The sequence below is a fragment of the Propithecus coquereli genome, unplaced genomic scaffold, assembly GCF_000956105.1.
Source record: "Propithecus coquereli isolate 6110/MARCELLA unplaced genomic scaffold, Pcoq_1.0 Scaffold92, whole genome shotgun sequence".
Classification (NCBI taxonomy): Eukaryota; Metazoa; Chordata; class Mammalia; order Primates; family Indriidae; genus Propithecus; species Propithecus coquereli.
The window spans coordinates 4,980,652-4,996,710 of NW_012155507.1; the positions used below are offsets into that span (position 1 = coordinate 4,980,652).

General features: G+C 36.5%; 1 protein-coding gene across 1 annotated transcript in view; it reads left to right on the forward strand.

Moving 5' to 3' along the window:
• TENM1 (teneurin transmembrane protein 1) overlaps window positions 1–16,059 on the forward strand; it is a 566,532-nt gene that overhangs the window by 401,274 nt on the left and 149,199 nt on the right. Inside the window, exon 15 of the mRNA XM_012664836.1 lies at window positions 9,284–9,500. Within this exon, the coding sequence (XP_012520290.1) occupies window positions 9,284–9,500 (217 nt within the window). The remainder of the gene's footprint in view (window positions 1–9,283; window positions 9,501–16,059) is intronic.

Here is a 16,059-nt window from a genome sequence, read left to right on the forward strand (position 1 = left end):
TAAACACTACTATTAACACTACTTTAGAAATCAGGAAATTGAGGCACAGAAAAGTTAAGTAGGTTGCTAAAGTTCATATAGGAAGCAAATGATGGATCCAGGGTATAAACCTAGGTGGTCTGCCTCATTACAAAAAGGATTTGGTGTAGTAATGGAGATTTCTCAGTTGATGTATTGATTAAAAGGTTATGCTCAGAAAATGCATTAACAACTTATGCAATTATGATTTCTGGCTCAGTTAAGGTTGAGCCAAAATAAGGTTCTTGTCTTAGTAAAGTTATAAAAATAATGGAATATTTTATTATCAAGCATTTTTATGGCCTCAAGGTCACCTCAAGGCATCCAAAAAATGTTTAATGAGTGGATCAATTAAATATTAATGAATTAATGGATTATCAGTTCTCTATGTCTGTGGCATATATATAGACTTTACTGAATATGTATTGACCTCTGAACATTCCTTTAAAACTGTGTATCTATATGTGAATTAAAAATCAAAGACCCTGATATGAGTTCAGTGTATTTTTATGATTGTCTTTTTAGGGAGTAGGAGGGAAGGCTCCTTGAGAGTTCCAATTACCATTTTTTCCCTATAGTAGGATTAATATAATATTGATGATAAATATAGATTCAGTTCTACTTTGAGATGGAAAGATGGAATGACTAACCTCTGAAAGGCCCATGACTAAGATATTAGACCAATAATTCCATTTCGATAATGTTTAAATATTACCCCTAAGAATACATTAAATGCCCTTCATTTGGTAGTGTCAGCTTTGCAACTATCCAGAATAGCTGGATTCATTTAGTTGAATATTACCAGTGATTAATATTTGCATACATGTTTGTGCATATGTGTATATAAGTGTGTGTTTTAATTAAATCAGAAAGTGCCAATTGAATCTTTTTGAAAAAAGTGGTCCTGATTTGTAAAGTGTAATTTTTAAGAAATCTTCCCAATCAAAAAAATTCACTTTGAAGCAGTTGCTTCAAGTAGCTGCTACTTGATTACTCCATATTATAGCTGATACTTACAGAATGGCGGGATTTTTTTGCATTCTAATCAGCCTTGAATACTCATTAGTATTGCTGCCACTTCCTGCAGCTTTTACTTTACTTATACTCTGATTCAATGCATTGTGACTCTTAGTAACTAATTGGGCTGCATTGAATATGTAGGTGACACAGCTGGTCCAGAAGCTACCTAAGAGCTTCTTGAACAGTAAAAAGAGAAGAGAGAACAAATAACCTTTGGATTTTTTTTCTTAACATGCAAAAAAGGAAAGCTATCTCGTGTATTGTATATGTAAGAACTAATTGCTATGGAAGTCACAAACCTATCAAATGTCTTCACCTCATTTATCCCTTTAGTCAACAAGCACTTACCACATGTACAGCCCTATGCTTGGAGGAAATTTAACATTATGGTGACCACATTTTCATTTGTTAATAATGTGTCCTGATTTGGGGTTTAGAAAATATGATCACCATACATTACATGCACATATGAATTGACATAAGAAAAAAGTTTGAACATTATATTAACCAAGTCAGAACAGTGAAAACAAAGAGGGGAAGCATGAACTATCAGACACTAAAGTCTATATAAAAGCTATGATAATTAAAGCAAAGTGGTACTAATGTAAGAATAGATAGATTAATACAACGGCATTAAAGCTCTAGAACACAACCAAGTACAAATAAAAATTTAGTATATTATAAAAGCAGCATCAAAAATCAGTGGGAAAAAATCAGGGGGGGAAGAAACATTATGAAATAAATGTTGCTGGGACAAGTATTAAGAAAATACCTTAGATTTTCAATTAATACTATATACCAAAAGAACAAGATAAATGAAAACACATCAACTGTATTAATGAGTTAAAGGTAAAGAAAATTGAAACACAATTAGAAGAAAATATAGGTGACAGATCTTACAATGGGAAAGGACTTCTTAAAGGTAAAAGCAAAGGAAGAAACTATAATAGGAAAAAAATAAATTTGACATAGTAAAAGCTTAAAACTTTTTTTGGCTAAATTTATAGACCATCCAATATCTAAATATTTGGAAACATCAAAATCTGCATCGTCCAGTATGGTAGCCACTAGCTATGTGTATTTAAATTTAGCTCAAACAACATTAAAAATTCAGTGTCTCAGTTACACTAATCACATCTCAAGTGTTCAATAGCCACATGAGACTAGTGGCTACTGTGTTGGACAGCACGGTACTAGAGCATTCCCATCTTCAGGAAAAGTTCTATTGGATAGTGCTGATCCAGATGTTTAACTCAAATGTTTACCTTTCAGTCAAACAGTTCACATTGAGGACCCAGTTTTCCATTCATTTATTCTTGCCAAGTATTGCACTTGGCACTGGGGAGAAAATGATAAACAAGACAAGTTTCTGCCTTTGTGGAGCTTATGGTCTAGCAAGGAAGACAGATAGTAAACAAGAACCCACACAAATGGCTATGTATTTATAACTATGAAGAGAAAAATTTTAGGGTACTATAAATGTGCATGGGAATCTAACTTAGTCTGGATGGTGAGGGAGGCTTCATAGCAGTCAGGGAAAGAATGTTCCAGGCAGAGGAAACACCATATACAAATGCTTTGAGGTAGAAATGTACTAGGCTCTTGTAGGAAGTAAAAGGCTTTGTGGCTGGAACACAAGTCAGGGAGAAATTAGTATACAAAGGTAGGCAAGGGCCAGATCATACAGAACAGTGTGAATTTTACAAGATATTTAGTTATCAAACAAAGATTCCATTTCATTCACTGGGAAGGAAAGTGGACTCTGATATTATGGGAACATTGTCAAGGAGGTTCAAAAGATAGAGAATAAGAGTGTTTAATCAAACAGCTTTGTTCTCTGATCTTTTAAGTATTTGTCACATATTTGTCCAAGCTTCTCTGGTACAAACTCTTCTAGTAGTCTATATTCATATTCATTGGTAAAATCAATAAATTAATTGCCTAAAAGATAATGATCTTCCAGGAATCATTCTTTATAACAAGTCACCATTCATTAGGCGCAATAGCTATTTTCAAGCCTCTTTTATGAGGTAGTGTTTCTAGATCTAGAAAACAGCACCATGGGTGAGTTATGAACACATATAAGCTCATGGATCAATGAGCCTCATGTTTTGAATGGCACCAGCATACTACAGTGTAATAAACAGGAAAATGAAAGAGAAGGAATAATGAATTGATAGCATTTGCTCTATTTAAGGACCAGACTTCTCCACATTTACTTTTGAGATTTGGTTGAGGACAAAAGATCTGATATCAGAAAGCATATTCCTAATTATTCTCTTCTGACTACACCCCCCCCTCATTTCTAAGCAACCCATTTATTAAAGGGTTGACACTTAGTTATGAGAGCCTAAACTGCCAAGTGCTTTCAGATGCAAGTAGAAGGTAGAAAATCTAAACTCTATAATTGAGTTCACTACTGTATGACTGGGCGTATCACATTATCTATCAGCTAAGGCTACTAATACTTGACATCTGCCTACTTTGCAGTGGCGAAAATGAATGAGATAATGCTTGAAATATGGTAAAGTGGGTAATAAAACTGTGATATGAATGAAGAATCTGTTAATAACACATTTTGATACGTTAGTTGAATGTTTATGAATCTCTAGGCAAATTTACAAATGTCATAGAAGTAGGACTTTTAGGGCACCCATTTATTCTTAACAAATATTTATTGAATACTTACTGTGAGCCAGGCATTCATCTAGTCATCGAGGAAATAGCAATGCTTAATGAAGACGAAATCCATGCCTCCATGGAGCTTACATTCTAGCTACAACAGGCAGACAATAAACCAAAATTTAAAAATATATGGGATGAAGAATGTTCTTCTTCCACTGTTGGGAATATAAATTTTTATGATAATCTAAAAAATAAAAATATATAGTATTATACAAGGTGGTAAATGTAGTGTAGAAAATTTTTAAAAAAAAAAAAGCAGGAAAAAAAGATAGGGAGTGTAGGACAGGGGTGGAATTTTGAATAAGGTAGTCAGAGAAAGTCTCACTGAAAAGATAACATTTGAATAAAGACCCAAAGGAGGTGAAGGGTGAGCCATGTTGATATCAGGAAGAATATTCAAGCCGTACAATTGTGTGTGCAAACGTCCTAATACAGGACTATGCCTGGCACAATCAAGGAGCAGCCAGAGCATCTGGTGAGATTGTGGTGGGGTAGGAAGGAGGTTGGAGGGATAATAAGAGGTAATATCTGAGAGGTAATAAGGAGGCAACAAAAGACGAAGACCGTGAGGAAATAAGTCATTGTCAAGGCTTGAGCTTTTACTCTAAGTGATGTGGGAAGCTATTTATGGCTGGTGGAAACCAGGAGGACATGAAGATTAGTGGCATACAAACAATTTATTTTCTCAACCCAGAAAAATTTAATGCTATGTGGTTATAGCAATAACAGTGATTTGGGCAGGCCAAATCCTGAGTGCACTTGAGCCTCTTCCACTTTCTTTTTACTAATACAGCAAAATCCTGGGGTGAAAGTCACTCTGAATAAATGGAAAACATGAATTATAGACTATTTCCAAAGGAAATATAGTCATAGAACCTTAAATGCATATAACAGCAACAACCAACCTAACAGGAGTACCTAGTAGGTGGGCCTGCTTTAGTAAAGAGCTATGAGTGATTTATAATTAGTCCATTGCTTGTGGCTTTTTTATGCCTGAGAAGATTTTGTTTTCCTGAGTCATTGGAATGAATAGCCCTTCAATTTCGTTTCACTATAATTTGCTTGTTAGACCTTCTAGTCTATACATGCTAAAAATGTTAAGCTTCAGTCCAACCCCTGTCCAAGTGGTGACAAATTCTGAATCACTGAAATTCAATGGATGAAAAGTTTCTGTAGTATTAGTGTCTGTCTACTCAGAGCCACATAGGATCCTACCTACCTGACAACCTAACCAAGCATAGTTCGCAAAATGAATACATTCCAACGAGCTGAACAGGCTACACAGAAGTCAGTTGCCCTCTGGCCAGTGATAAGACGATTTCAATAAAAGTGAAGCTGAATGCTTTGCCATTGTAGACCATTGACATTTACCCCTAGGACTCTATCTCTGGTCTCCTTGCAATCCATATAGTCTAAAATTTGGTATAATAACAAAAGCTAACATTTATCAAATACTAGCTACATAATAGATACTGTGCTAAGCTCTTTGATTATCTTGCCAACTTTATTAAGGTATAAATGGTATACAAAAAACCCCGAATATAATAAATGTAAATAATTTGTCGAGTTTAGACATATGTATATACTCATGTTAACCATCACCACAATCAAGGTAATAAACATATAAACATATCCAATCACCTCCAAAAGTTTCCTTGGGTCCCTTTGTTTTTGCGGAAGCTTAGGGGATTTTTGTGGTAAGAACACTTAACATGGGATCTACTCTCTTGACAAATGTTTAAGTGCATAATACCTTATTAATTATAAGTACTGTGTTGTACAGGAACTTGTTCATCTTGTAACTGTAACTTTATACCCCTTGAACAACAACTCACTATATCCCCCACCTCCAATCCCCTGGTAACCACCACTCTATTGTCTCCTTGTATATGTTTGACTATTTTAGATGCCTTATATAAGAGGAATTATGGAGCATTTTTCCTTCTATGACTGAATTATTTCACTTAGCATAATGTCCTTCAGTCTATGGCCATACCATACCACCCTGAATGCACCCAATCTCATCTTTATGATGATTACAGCATGTGATCTTTGCAACAACTCTACAGAGTAGGTATTATTGTTGTCCAGATCTTACAGATGAGGAAACTGTAGAATCTAAGAGTTGAACTGACTTGTCCAGGATCATATAGATTGTAAGCACCAAAGTCAAGATTAGAGCCAAACTCGTCTGGTTTTTTCACCCTAACCACTTCATGTACTCTAAATACCTATGTATAGTCAAGCACTTGGAAGTCCCAACCTAGCTCAGTACTAGTAAGACTCACTGCTTAGATGTTAATGTTGAATATGTGATTCACAGTCATAATACTAGGTGTTTAATATGACTTTCAGATTACTTCCAACTGTGCAAACACATTTAGTATCCCCTTCTTTGTTTGTAAAATGGGGAAATGAGGATGAGAATGTCTACCTAACAGGGTTCTTACAGGTATTCACTGAGATAATGTGGAAGTACCTAGTGCCTGGCAAATATTAACTAATCTATATGTGTTTCCAAATCTTTTTGGATAACCTACCATGAATTTATCTGTCCACTTTTATCAGTGATAATCTGGGTGCTGTCCCACAAGGAGATATATTTGTAAATTCATTTTCAGGATTAGGAAAGTATGGGTTTCCCTTGTATCACTCATATTCCTTTATCCATTTCCTCTTTCAACCAAGAGCATACCATAAGTAGGTGAAAGTTTAATTGTGATGACTTGATCACATAGCAAATAAACCAGTGTCCTTGATCTTCATCAGCACCAACTGAGCCAACTGGCATAGTCCCAAACTGGTTGGCAAAGCTAGGATTAATAAATGTCATGTTTAGTCCTTCAAGACAATGTAACCTCCCTCTTTTTGGCTACCTTTTATTTTTATTCCTTTAAAGGGCACAAGCCCTAAAAGTAAAATCAGTTAAGAGTTGATATGTCCATATCTGACACCCTGATCTTGGGTGTCAGTAGGGTGCCGCAGCTTCCAATTCAGAACAATAAAAGAACTGTTAATAGCAAAAAAAAAAAAAAAAAAAAAAACGAAAAAAACACACATCCAGTGTGACTGTCATTTGCACTTATTTGTAACAGTCTAGACATACTGTATGGGGTGTTATCCAATGTGATAATTGGTAAATATATCTTTGCCCATGTACTGGCCTTACCTAGGAATCATAACATGGGGGTTACATGCCATTATTGGTCTGCTTTCCTGTGGTCTTTCTAGATTCAACAGAAGCCTTGCTGTTCTCTCAGAAACAGAGGTCTGAGAGGGTCAGTCCTGTGTAATAGTCAATTATTAAACATGAAACATTAGCTTGAAATCTATAGCACATAACTAGATGAGAATGTGAGTTTCAATTTTGAATTGATTTTATGTTTAGCTTTAGAATCCAGTTTTGAAGATCATCTTGGCATTAGCATTTATTTTAAATCTATTTCTTTTAAAAAACAAGTTGGAATTGTGTTATTGACAGGTTGAAACCTGTAAATGTTCAGTCTAGTGCATGTCTTAATATTTGCCAGGCATGACACTAGGTACTTCCACATATATTATCTCAATAATAACAAATTCACTATTCAATAAAAATGTAAGATAAAAGTGACTGCCTATTTGAAAAGCAGTTTTTCATCGTTTAGTGTGTTATGCACCAATTCCAGACATCAGAGAGCTCTTTTAATCAGCCTGATATTTTTGCCAGCTTTTCAGTGGCATCCAGATGTTTAATTAGCAGAGTAAAGAGATAATGTGCTAATAAGAGGCTGAGAACAACGTATTGGAGGGAGAGGTGGTAGTGGCATCTAAAATCTATAGAAAATCTGTTAATATAATTTGCTGAGTTAAGGGAGAAAGGGGAGCAGAAGGGAACTTCTTATTGAAACAAATCCACACTGAAAAGTTGGTCATCAGTGAAAAAGAAGTATGTATACAGAGAAATAGAAATCAGGAGCAAAAATACACTGAACAAACAGGAAAGGCAAGACAGAAGCAAACTGCATTTTAAATCAAAGTAGTGTCTTATAGTACAGGGAATTTGAAAGGACCACATGTGGGGAAAAATATTTTTCCTGGGTGCCCCGGGGCTGCTGTTCCAAATGCCTACTCTCTTGGTGTTCCTGGCTTTCATTGCCCCAGCTGTGGTTCACCCCCATCTCGCTCCACAGGAGCAGCCAAGTGGGGGAGAGAGAGCAAGCAAAAGACCTGCAGGAAACCAGTGCCAGTAACTTGCAGCAGCAGCCTTAAGAAGCCGGTGATCCATCTGAACCTCCTTATCCCACTGCAAGCCAAGAGGATTAGCGCCTTTATATTTACCCTTGTTAAACAACTGAATTAGAGCCACTTGCCTGCTTTAAGGACCTTGGAAGGACTTTAATTTCTTTGCTTATTGGGCATAGAATGAAGCGTCCATATGCTGAGTTAATCACTCCAACCCCTTCTCTTCTCATGTAACTCTCTTAGAGCACCTCTTATATTTTCCCTAGTGTAAGAGTCAGCTGTTTACATACCTACTTCTCCTACTAAGCCATGAGCTCCTGAAAACAGGAAAAGGGTCTTTTTATCTTTTTACCTCCCCAAGCACCCAACAGTGTTTTGCACCTGTTAGATTCTCAATAGTCTCCCCTCCTCGCATAACCCCTGTGCCACACATCATTCCTCTACCAAAGAAGGAAGACTTTGTGTTACTTTTTTTCTTGATACAACAGTGGACTCAGGAATCCAGAGCAAATGGTGAAGCACCAGAAAATGAAACAGAGACTCATCACATTCATATATCTCAGGTTTAGTAGTATTAATAATTGCATCAAAAAACTGCTGCTAGGCATAAGTAAACTTTAGTTGCTTCTACAAATTCCTAAAAAAGTGGTAAAAGTGGTTCTGCAATTTTAGCGTGCATCAGAATCACACATAGTCATGCAGATTAAGTATGCATAATCCTGGGCTGTGTAGAAATTCTGACTCAGTAGGTAGAACTCAAGAATATGCATATTTCATAGGTTCTCCAAGTAATTGACTACACAGTTGAAAATCACTGCCCTAGATACATTTCTCACCATAAGAATCCCAACCTTTATTTTGAGGATTACCAGTAGACAACAATATTGGGAGGATTTTTTAAAAATACAAATTCAAGTGGCAAGTACTTGTTAATTGTGTGCTCATCCATTGAGGAATTCAAAAGAATTACAAGAAATCATTGCTATTCTGAAGGAATGGTCTCACTCAAGAGGAAGGAAACTTCTAAAGGGTAATACCTAACAGACTACCCAAAATCTAAACTATAACTGTATAAACTATATTCTCCAGTTCATAAATGATGGAGAATTCAGGAAAGAAAGATTTATGAACAAAGTAGTTTGAATTTCTCTGAGGTGCCATATGAACTCAGAGTGAGTGATAATTCATGAAAAACATGCGAATTTAACAAATTCAAAACTCAAAATATGGTCGATTATCTTTAGCTAGAGTCTAGATTTTTCTTCACTTATGCATATTTTAAACTATGTTGTTTCTTTTGAAGCTAAATATCAATATTGGTTTGGGGGGTTTTTTCCAGATGGTTTGACTGACTGTGTGGACCCTGATTGTTGTCAACAAAGCAACTGTTATGTGAGTCCTCTCTGTCAGGGCTCACCAGATCCTCTTGACCTCATTCAGCAAAGCCAACCCCTCCTCTCTCAGCACACTTCAAGACTCTTCTATGATCGAATCAAATTCCTCATTGGCAAGGGTAGTACTCATGTCATTCCTCCAGAGATCTCATTCGACAGCAGGTATATATGTATTTATTTTATTCCTTAATGAACAGTGGTCATGTTTTTCCTTAACTGTGAAAGGAAGATATCTTTTAAAGATCAGGTTACTTCTCATTCCACACAATCCACACTGATTTCTTTTTTAGTACCTCTCTGGAATGCCTAAGCCCTTACCAATTAATTAAGGGGAAAACTCATTTCTAGAGCTCCTGTATCATAAAAGTTATGTGTTTATGTGTGGGGGGGCCTTTAATGACAAAGACAGGAGGGAAGTATAATTTTTAAATTTATTATTTAGCTTCTGGATTGATTCCTTGAAAAATTCTTAAATTTCAAAAGCTAAATTTTAAGTTTTATTCCATGATGAAAAATGTTTCCATATGAAAGGGTTGGATGAATTTGACATCCTAATGTGATAAGCAAGACTTGTGAAAAATCTGTCTTCTAAGAAAGTTCAAATGCATGAATTGTCACTAAGGACCTGAAACCAAAGCCCAACCCACTGGGCAAAGTAATTTTTAAAAATCAACTTACTACATTTTTGTACCCATCCCCACTTTATCCCTCCTCCCCATTACCCTTTCCAGCCTCTGATAACCATCATCCTATTCTCTGTCTCCATGAGATCAATTGTTTTTACTATTTAGCTTCCACATATAAGTGAGACTATGCGAGATTTGTCTTTCCGTGCTTGGATTATTTCACTTAACATAATGTTCTCCAGTTAAATAGTTAGAATGAACAATATTGGATAGCACAACAAAGTAAGTATAATCAACAATAAGTTAGGGTATACTTTAAAATAACTAAAAGAGTAGAATTTGAATGAATGTTCCTAACACAAAGAAATGATAAATGCCTGAGTTGATGGATACCCCAATTACCCTGATTTGATTAATTCACATTGTACACCTGTATCAAAACATCACATGTACCCTATAAAGATATACAACTATTGTGTATTCATAATAATTAAAACTAAAAAAATATTTAAATAAAAAAATCAACTTATATGAAATGTAATAACATGAATTTGCTCATTGATGTTCTCTGCTTCATCTTCAGCAGTGATGTATTTTACTAATTAGCACTAGAAGTAGGTAAGTCACTAACGTCAACATTTCCAGGCCCAAAAATGTCTTCCTGTGTTCATTCCACAAATTGATATTTCACTGGCTTCCTACACTATTGCAAACAGGAATTTAAAAAAAAAAAAAACATGGAAACTATTTGTCTAGGATCTCCTGTCTACATCCCATTCACTCAGTTGCAGCCTGGTGGGAGTTAGCAGTCCCCAAGAATAACTTGGTCAAGAATTTATATTGATATTGGTGACAATCTAAGAAAATTCCAGCTCTATCTTGACCTACACACAATAGAAAATGGGGAAAAGAGATGTGCATGGAAATCTCAAACATTCAACTCCCTTCGCTTCAGTTGTATACTAGAACTGTTACTGAAATTTTTTCAATCTTTTTATTATTGTGTAATTCTGACATTTTATGTCTCTGACAGAACCCAAAACCCAAAATGCCAATGCATCACAAGAAAGGGCTTTTCTGCCAGGGAATCTAGTCCAAGTTTGCCTTCATCCAAGAGATTCAGTCATCCCCATTTTGAAGTATTTCTCTCAGCTCAATAACAACTCTGGGGTAACTTTTGGATGGGGTGTAGTCAAAGTAATTACTTAGATAGTCAAGACTTATTTATTATATACCACAAGAGCAAAAAGAACAAAAAAAACAGCTATTATTTCCATTTATTTTATTTAAGGTAGAAGTAAGTCATCAACTCTGTAGCTTTCTTCATGCTTAGACAGAAGTCAGCCTAAAAAAAAATAAATAAATAAAAGAAATAACAACCTTCATGACATGGAGATGTGTTAAATGACTCGCTGAACTCAAGTAAGGGGAGAAAGTCAGGACCTGAGAGAGACAAGAGACAAGTCATTGTGACCCAGAGCAGAGCATTTGAGCAATAAACTCAGAAAAGTCAGGACAAACTTAAACCCCTGCGGTTCAGCTTCATGCTTCAGCAGTGCTCGCCAGCCGCTCACAGAGTGAACAAAAATATTATTTGTTGTGGTTAATGCCCTTCTCCTCCTGGTTTGATTGAGTTTTCTTCATTCTTTGGTAAAACGCTCCAAGTTATCATTTGACTCTGCAAGTCACATTTAAATTCAGAACGATGGGTCTCCTTCATCCAGTGGTCTCGGCTATTACAGATATATTCATTCCATCAGAAAAGGTGCAGGCCTTTGCCAAGCAAAGTAGCTGAGGACAAGCAATCTAACTATATTTCCTCTAAAAAAAATCAACACATGCATTTTTACTTGGGGTCTATTTGAACAAGATAACTCCAACTCTGATCACATATATATAAATAATAATAGTTATAATCTCTTACATCTATATAATACTTTTTAGCTTACAAAACACTCAAAACATATGTTATTTCATTTTGTCCTCACAGTATCCCTGTAAAGTAGATACTTGTATTAAGTGCATTTTCTATATGAGGAAACCGAGGTTCAGAGAGATTAAATAGTTTGCCCCAAATCACACAGCCAGCAAGTTTGCATTGTAACAACTCCTGTAACCTTTCCATCACGCCACAGCTGCACCATTTCAACATGTCCTTAAATAAGCCTGATGACGTGGACCAAATTTATACTAGGTAAATGGTATCTGGGTCAACACAAGAAACTTACAAACCAAGTGATTTTTAAAAATCCAGTTCAATTTAATACATTTCAATGACGTCATTTACAAACTTCAAATCAGTGTTAATGAATGTCTTCATAAAAGAACGCAATTGAATGACTCGTGAAATGGGCCTTTTGCTGCATGTAAATTGTTCTTGAGTACTTGTTATGTATCAGGTTTTATGCTAGGCTTTTACATGTGTTATCTCATTTAATCCTCACAAAACCCTATATGGCAGGTACTATTAAGATCTCCAATTTCAGGCGAAGAAATAAGAACTGAGATGTCAAGTAAGTGACTTACCCAAGGTCACAATCAGTGGGTGTCAGAGATAGGATTTGAACCCAGGCAGCCTGGTGCTGAGAGCGTGATCTCTAGACCACTATGCTGAGCTCCTTTGGCTACTTGGAAAACTGGGCTAGCTAACCCTAAAAAGACTTAGTACTCTTGTACTCCCTGACTATGAAGTTGCTCTCCTCAGACAGATCTAGGACACTTACGGGCCATAATCAGGTGAACCACTTTGTGTTTTTGCTTTTGCTGCATAATTGAGAGATAGCTGGGTAGGCAGGCGAAGAAAACATTGCTAAGGGGCTCATTTTCCTACTGGCAAAATGTGACCCACACAGCTGACTTGCTGCTGAGTGTTGCCACCATCAGAAGCCTTTGAAGCTAAAGATGGTGGCATACAGGTGACTAAGGGTTGCAAGGACACACAAAGGTTAAATAACTGTTCATCCTTGTGCATCCAAGGGAGACTAGACTTTCTTGTTCTGAGTTTGCCTGCACTGTCATGAGAGAGCACATGAATATGTACCTTCTGTGCCCCATGATGGTATAACAACAGTGTGAACGTGCAGCCCACCCACAATGAAGACCTTGAGCAAATGCAACTGAGCTAGTACCATTTTTTTTCTTAAACACAATTTACCTTGTAGCCTGAGTTCCTTTCTTTTCTTCAATCTACTCCAAACATGACTACAAAGTAAACCACATATTCTACATGCCCTGTATGACTTATTACTTTTTAATAATGTAAATAGGTGAACAGAAGCATTATTGATCTTCAGTGTCTAAGCATTTAATCACTATTAATAATGTAAAAGGTTTTTATAAATATGTAAAAACAGGAGTACATTAAACTAAATGACAGCAGTAATTTGCAAAGCCAGACATTTCACTCACCGTCACTAATGGAGAAGTGCATTTAAAAAACAAAATCCTACGAGGGTTAGTGCAACCGCTGACAGCAAGGTCTGGCCATACTCATTTGTTTGTTTTGTAACCAGGAGAGGCGGATCCCCACATCAATCCACGTCAAGCGTCTATATCAGAGGTTGCTTCAAATCAGCCCACAGATGTATTTTGTTTGGACTGACATTTAGAAATCATAAAAACCAGAATATCTTCCTTCTCTAGAAAATGTACACAGCTTTGCAACCCTGGGCCGATGGGCATGGCATAAGTTGTCTAGAGCTGAGGACCAGCTGCCCCTCTGGATGGGACATGACATGCCTCTCCAGGTCACCATTCACTGTTTCCCTTACACCTGGCTCACTTCCCTTATTTTCAGTGTCATGCCTGGCCCTGCTGGCATTTGAGTTTGTGACCTCTGGTCTACACAGTTAATATAACTTTCCTAGGAAAGATCTTACGTGTTTGTTTTTCTTTCTTATCTCTTTCCCTGAGAGCCTTTAAATATCCAATATTATCATTTCACTTAATTTTTAAACCTTTACTATGCTGGTTTAAAAAGAGAGAAAAGATGACTGAACATGAGATAAAATCACATTAATGAAACAATATTTCTACCCTTAGTTTTTGCTGCTGTACCTGTGTATACCTCGCAAATAAGCTGGTGTACACGCTGTCTCACACCTTAAGCTAATAAACTCCTCTGGGGCAGTGAATCTTAATCTATTATGTCTTATATCGCACCAATCTTGGTATCAGATAATCCAGGTCCCACCATAGTAGAAATAAAAAGTATACTTTTTATTAGAAGAATGTGTATGTTGACAGGCGTTTATTATGTTTATCACTTAGAATAAGTTTTAAGAACAGTTTAAAGATCTAAAAATTCACAGAAGTCCTGCTGAATGCAGTTGTAGTGGTCTCTTCTGCTCAGCTTGGTGGAATGCCTACCCTTAGTTGAAAATTTCTAAAATGGGGACCAAACTTAGTACAACACTAAGCACATAACAGCAATGTTAAGGCTAAAAAATGAAGAGGTTAAACAAGATATTGGGGTTTTTCTAGTACTAACTTTCTATGGAGTTGCTATATCTCAATTTCTTGTTTCACACTGGGATGTACAATATTGGTTAGCTCTGAATTGTTCTCATTGCTAAATCTGAAGTTTTACAAGGACAACGACCAAGTCTGATTTGTTCTCTCCTTGTTTCGAATATCTATTCCTGGGTAGCAAACGATTCCAAGTAATGGATTAAAACAACTTAGTATTATTATAACTCATGATTCTGTGGGTCAGACATTCAGACAGGGCATGGACAGCATGGCTTATCTCTGCTCCATGATGTTTGAGACCTCAGTTGGGATGATTCAAATAGCTGGGGACTGGAACAGCTGGACAGCAGCTGGGAATCTTTCTATATACAGCCTCTCTATTTGGCTACTTGGGCTTCCTCTGGCATGGTAGCCAGCCTTGAGTTTGTCAGAGATCTTATATGGTGGCTCAGGGCTCCAAGGCTGAGTGTTCCAAGAGACATGGAATGAAGATGTCAGTCTCTTAGGGCCTGGGTCCAGAAATTGTCACAGTGTCACTTCTGTTATAAAACCATTGGTCAAAGCAGCCACGGAACTTGCCCACATTAAGGGAAAGGACATAGATCCCACTTCTTGATGAGAGAAGTACCAAACACTTTTTGGCCATCTTTAATCTACCGTACCACTGTATCCCGAGATCCTAACACAGTACCTAGCACAGAGTAGGTAAAAAATGAGTGAGCAAGTGAGTGAGTGCTTTAGTTGTAGTGATTTTAAACTGCAAGTGCCCTTCTCTCATTTGCTAATGAAAAACTCATCTCAGTTGCCTCAAATAAGCCAATTCCCAAATGTGGAACCAGCCTAAAGGTAAGATTATAGTTGTCTAAATAGCACAGGAAGAAAATTTATAAAAGATGAAGTGATTATATAGCAGTAGCAAAGTAATTACTCTTTTTTTAGCTTATGAGATATTCCATCACTGTCACAGCCTGCCAATAATTGACATCATTTATGACTTTGTATAAGCATCAATAATTGTCCCTTCCTTCAATGGGCTAGATAATCAAAATTTAGTACCAAGAAAAAATTAGAAAATAAGGAGCAATATCAGGAAGTCAGTAGGAAGAATGCTGTTAACTGGCTCACTTTGGTATGTGTCATTACTCCATCTCTTGAGAAAACCAAAGAGAAGTGCCCCAAAACAAACTGAGGGACTAAAAATGCCTACTTCCCCAAGCCTTTGTCCTCCTTTACTATACCCTACTCAATAATAAAATCTTGATTCTTGCTCCTGATTAGCTATGCTACCTGGTAATAGCCATAATTATTTATCATAACTTGTTTAAGAACACATGCTTTTCTGCACTTAGTTGAGCTGGGAATTTATACCATTTGAAATCCTGTAAATGGCAAAACAATTTATTAACCCAAGACTTCAAAGGAAGTTTGCAGGAAGATGGTCATTACTGCAGAAGCTGCTAATCTTGAATAAAGACTGAGACTTAAGAATAAACATACTTGACAGATACTAATTACTGTTTAAGTATATGTTTTATTAAAATATTAGTATTTCTAGAGTAACTGAGGACCTTAACTCCTCAGAAGGAAATAGCATAGATGTCAGAGATATCATATTCCTCTGCCAT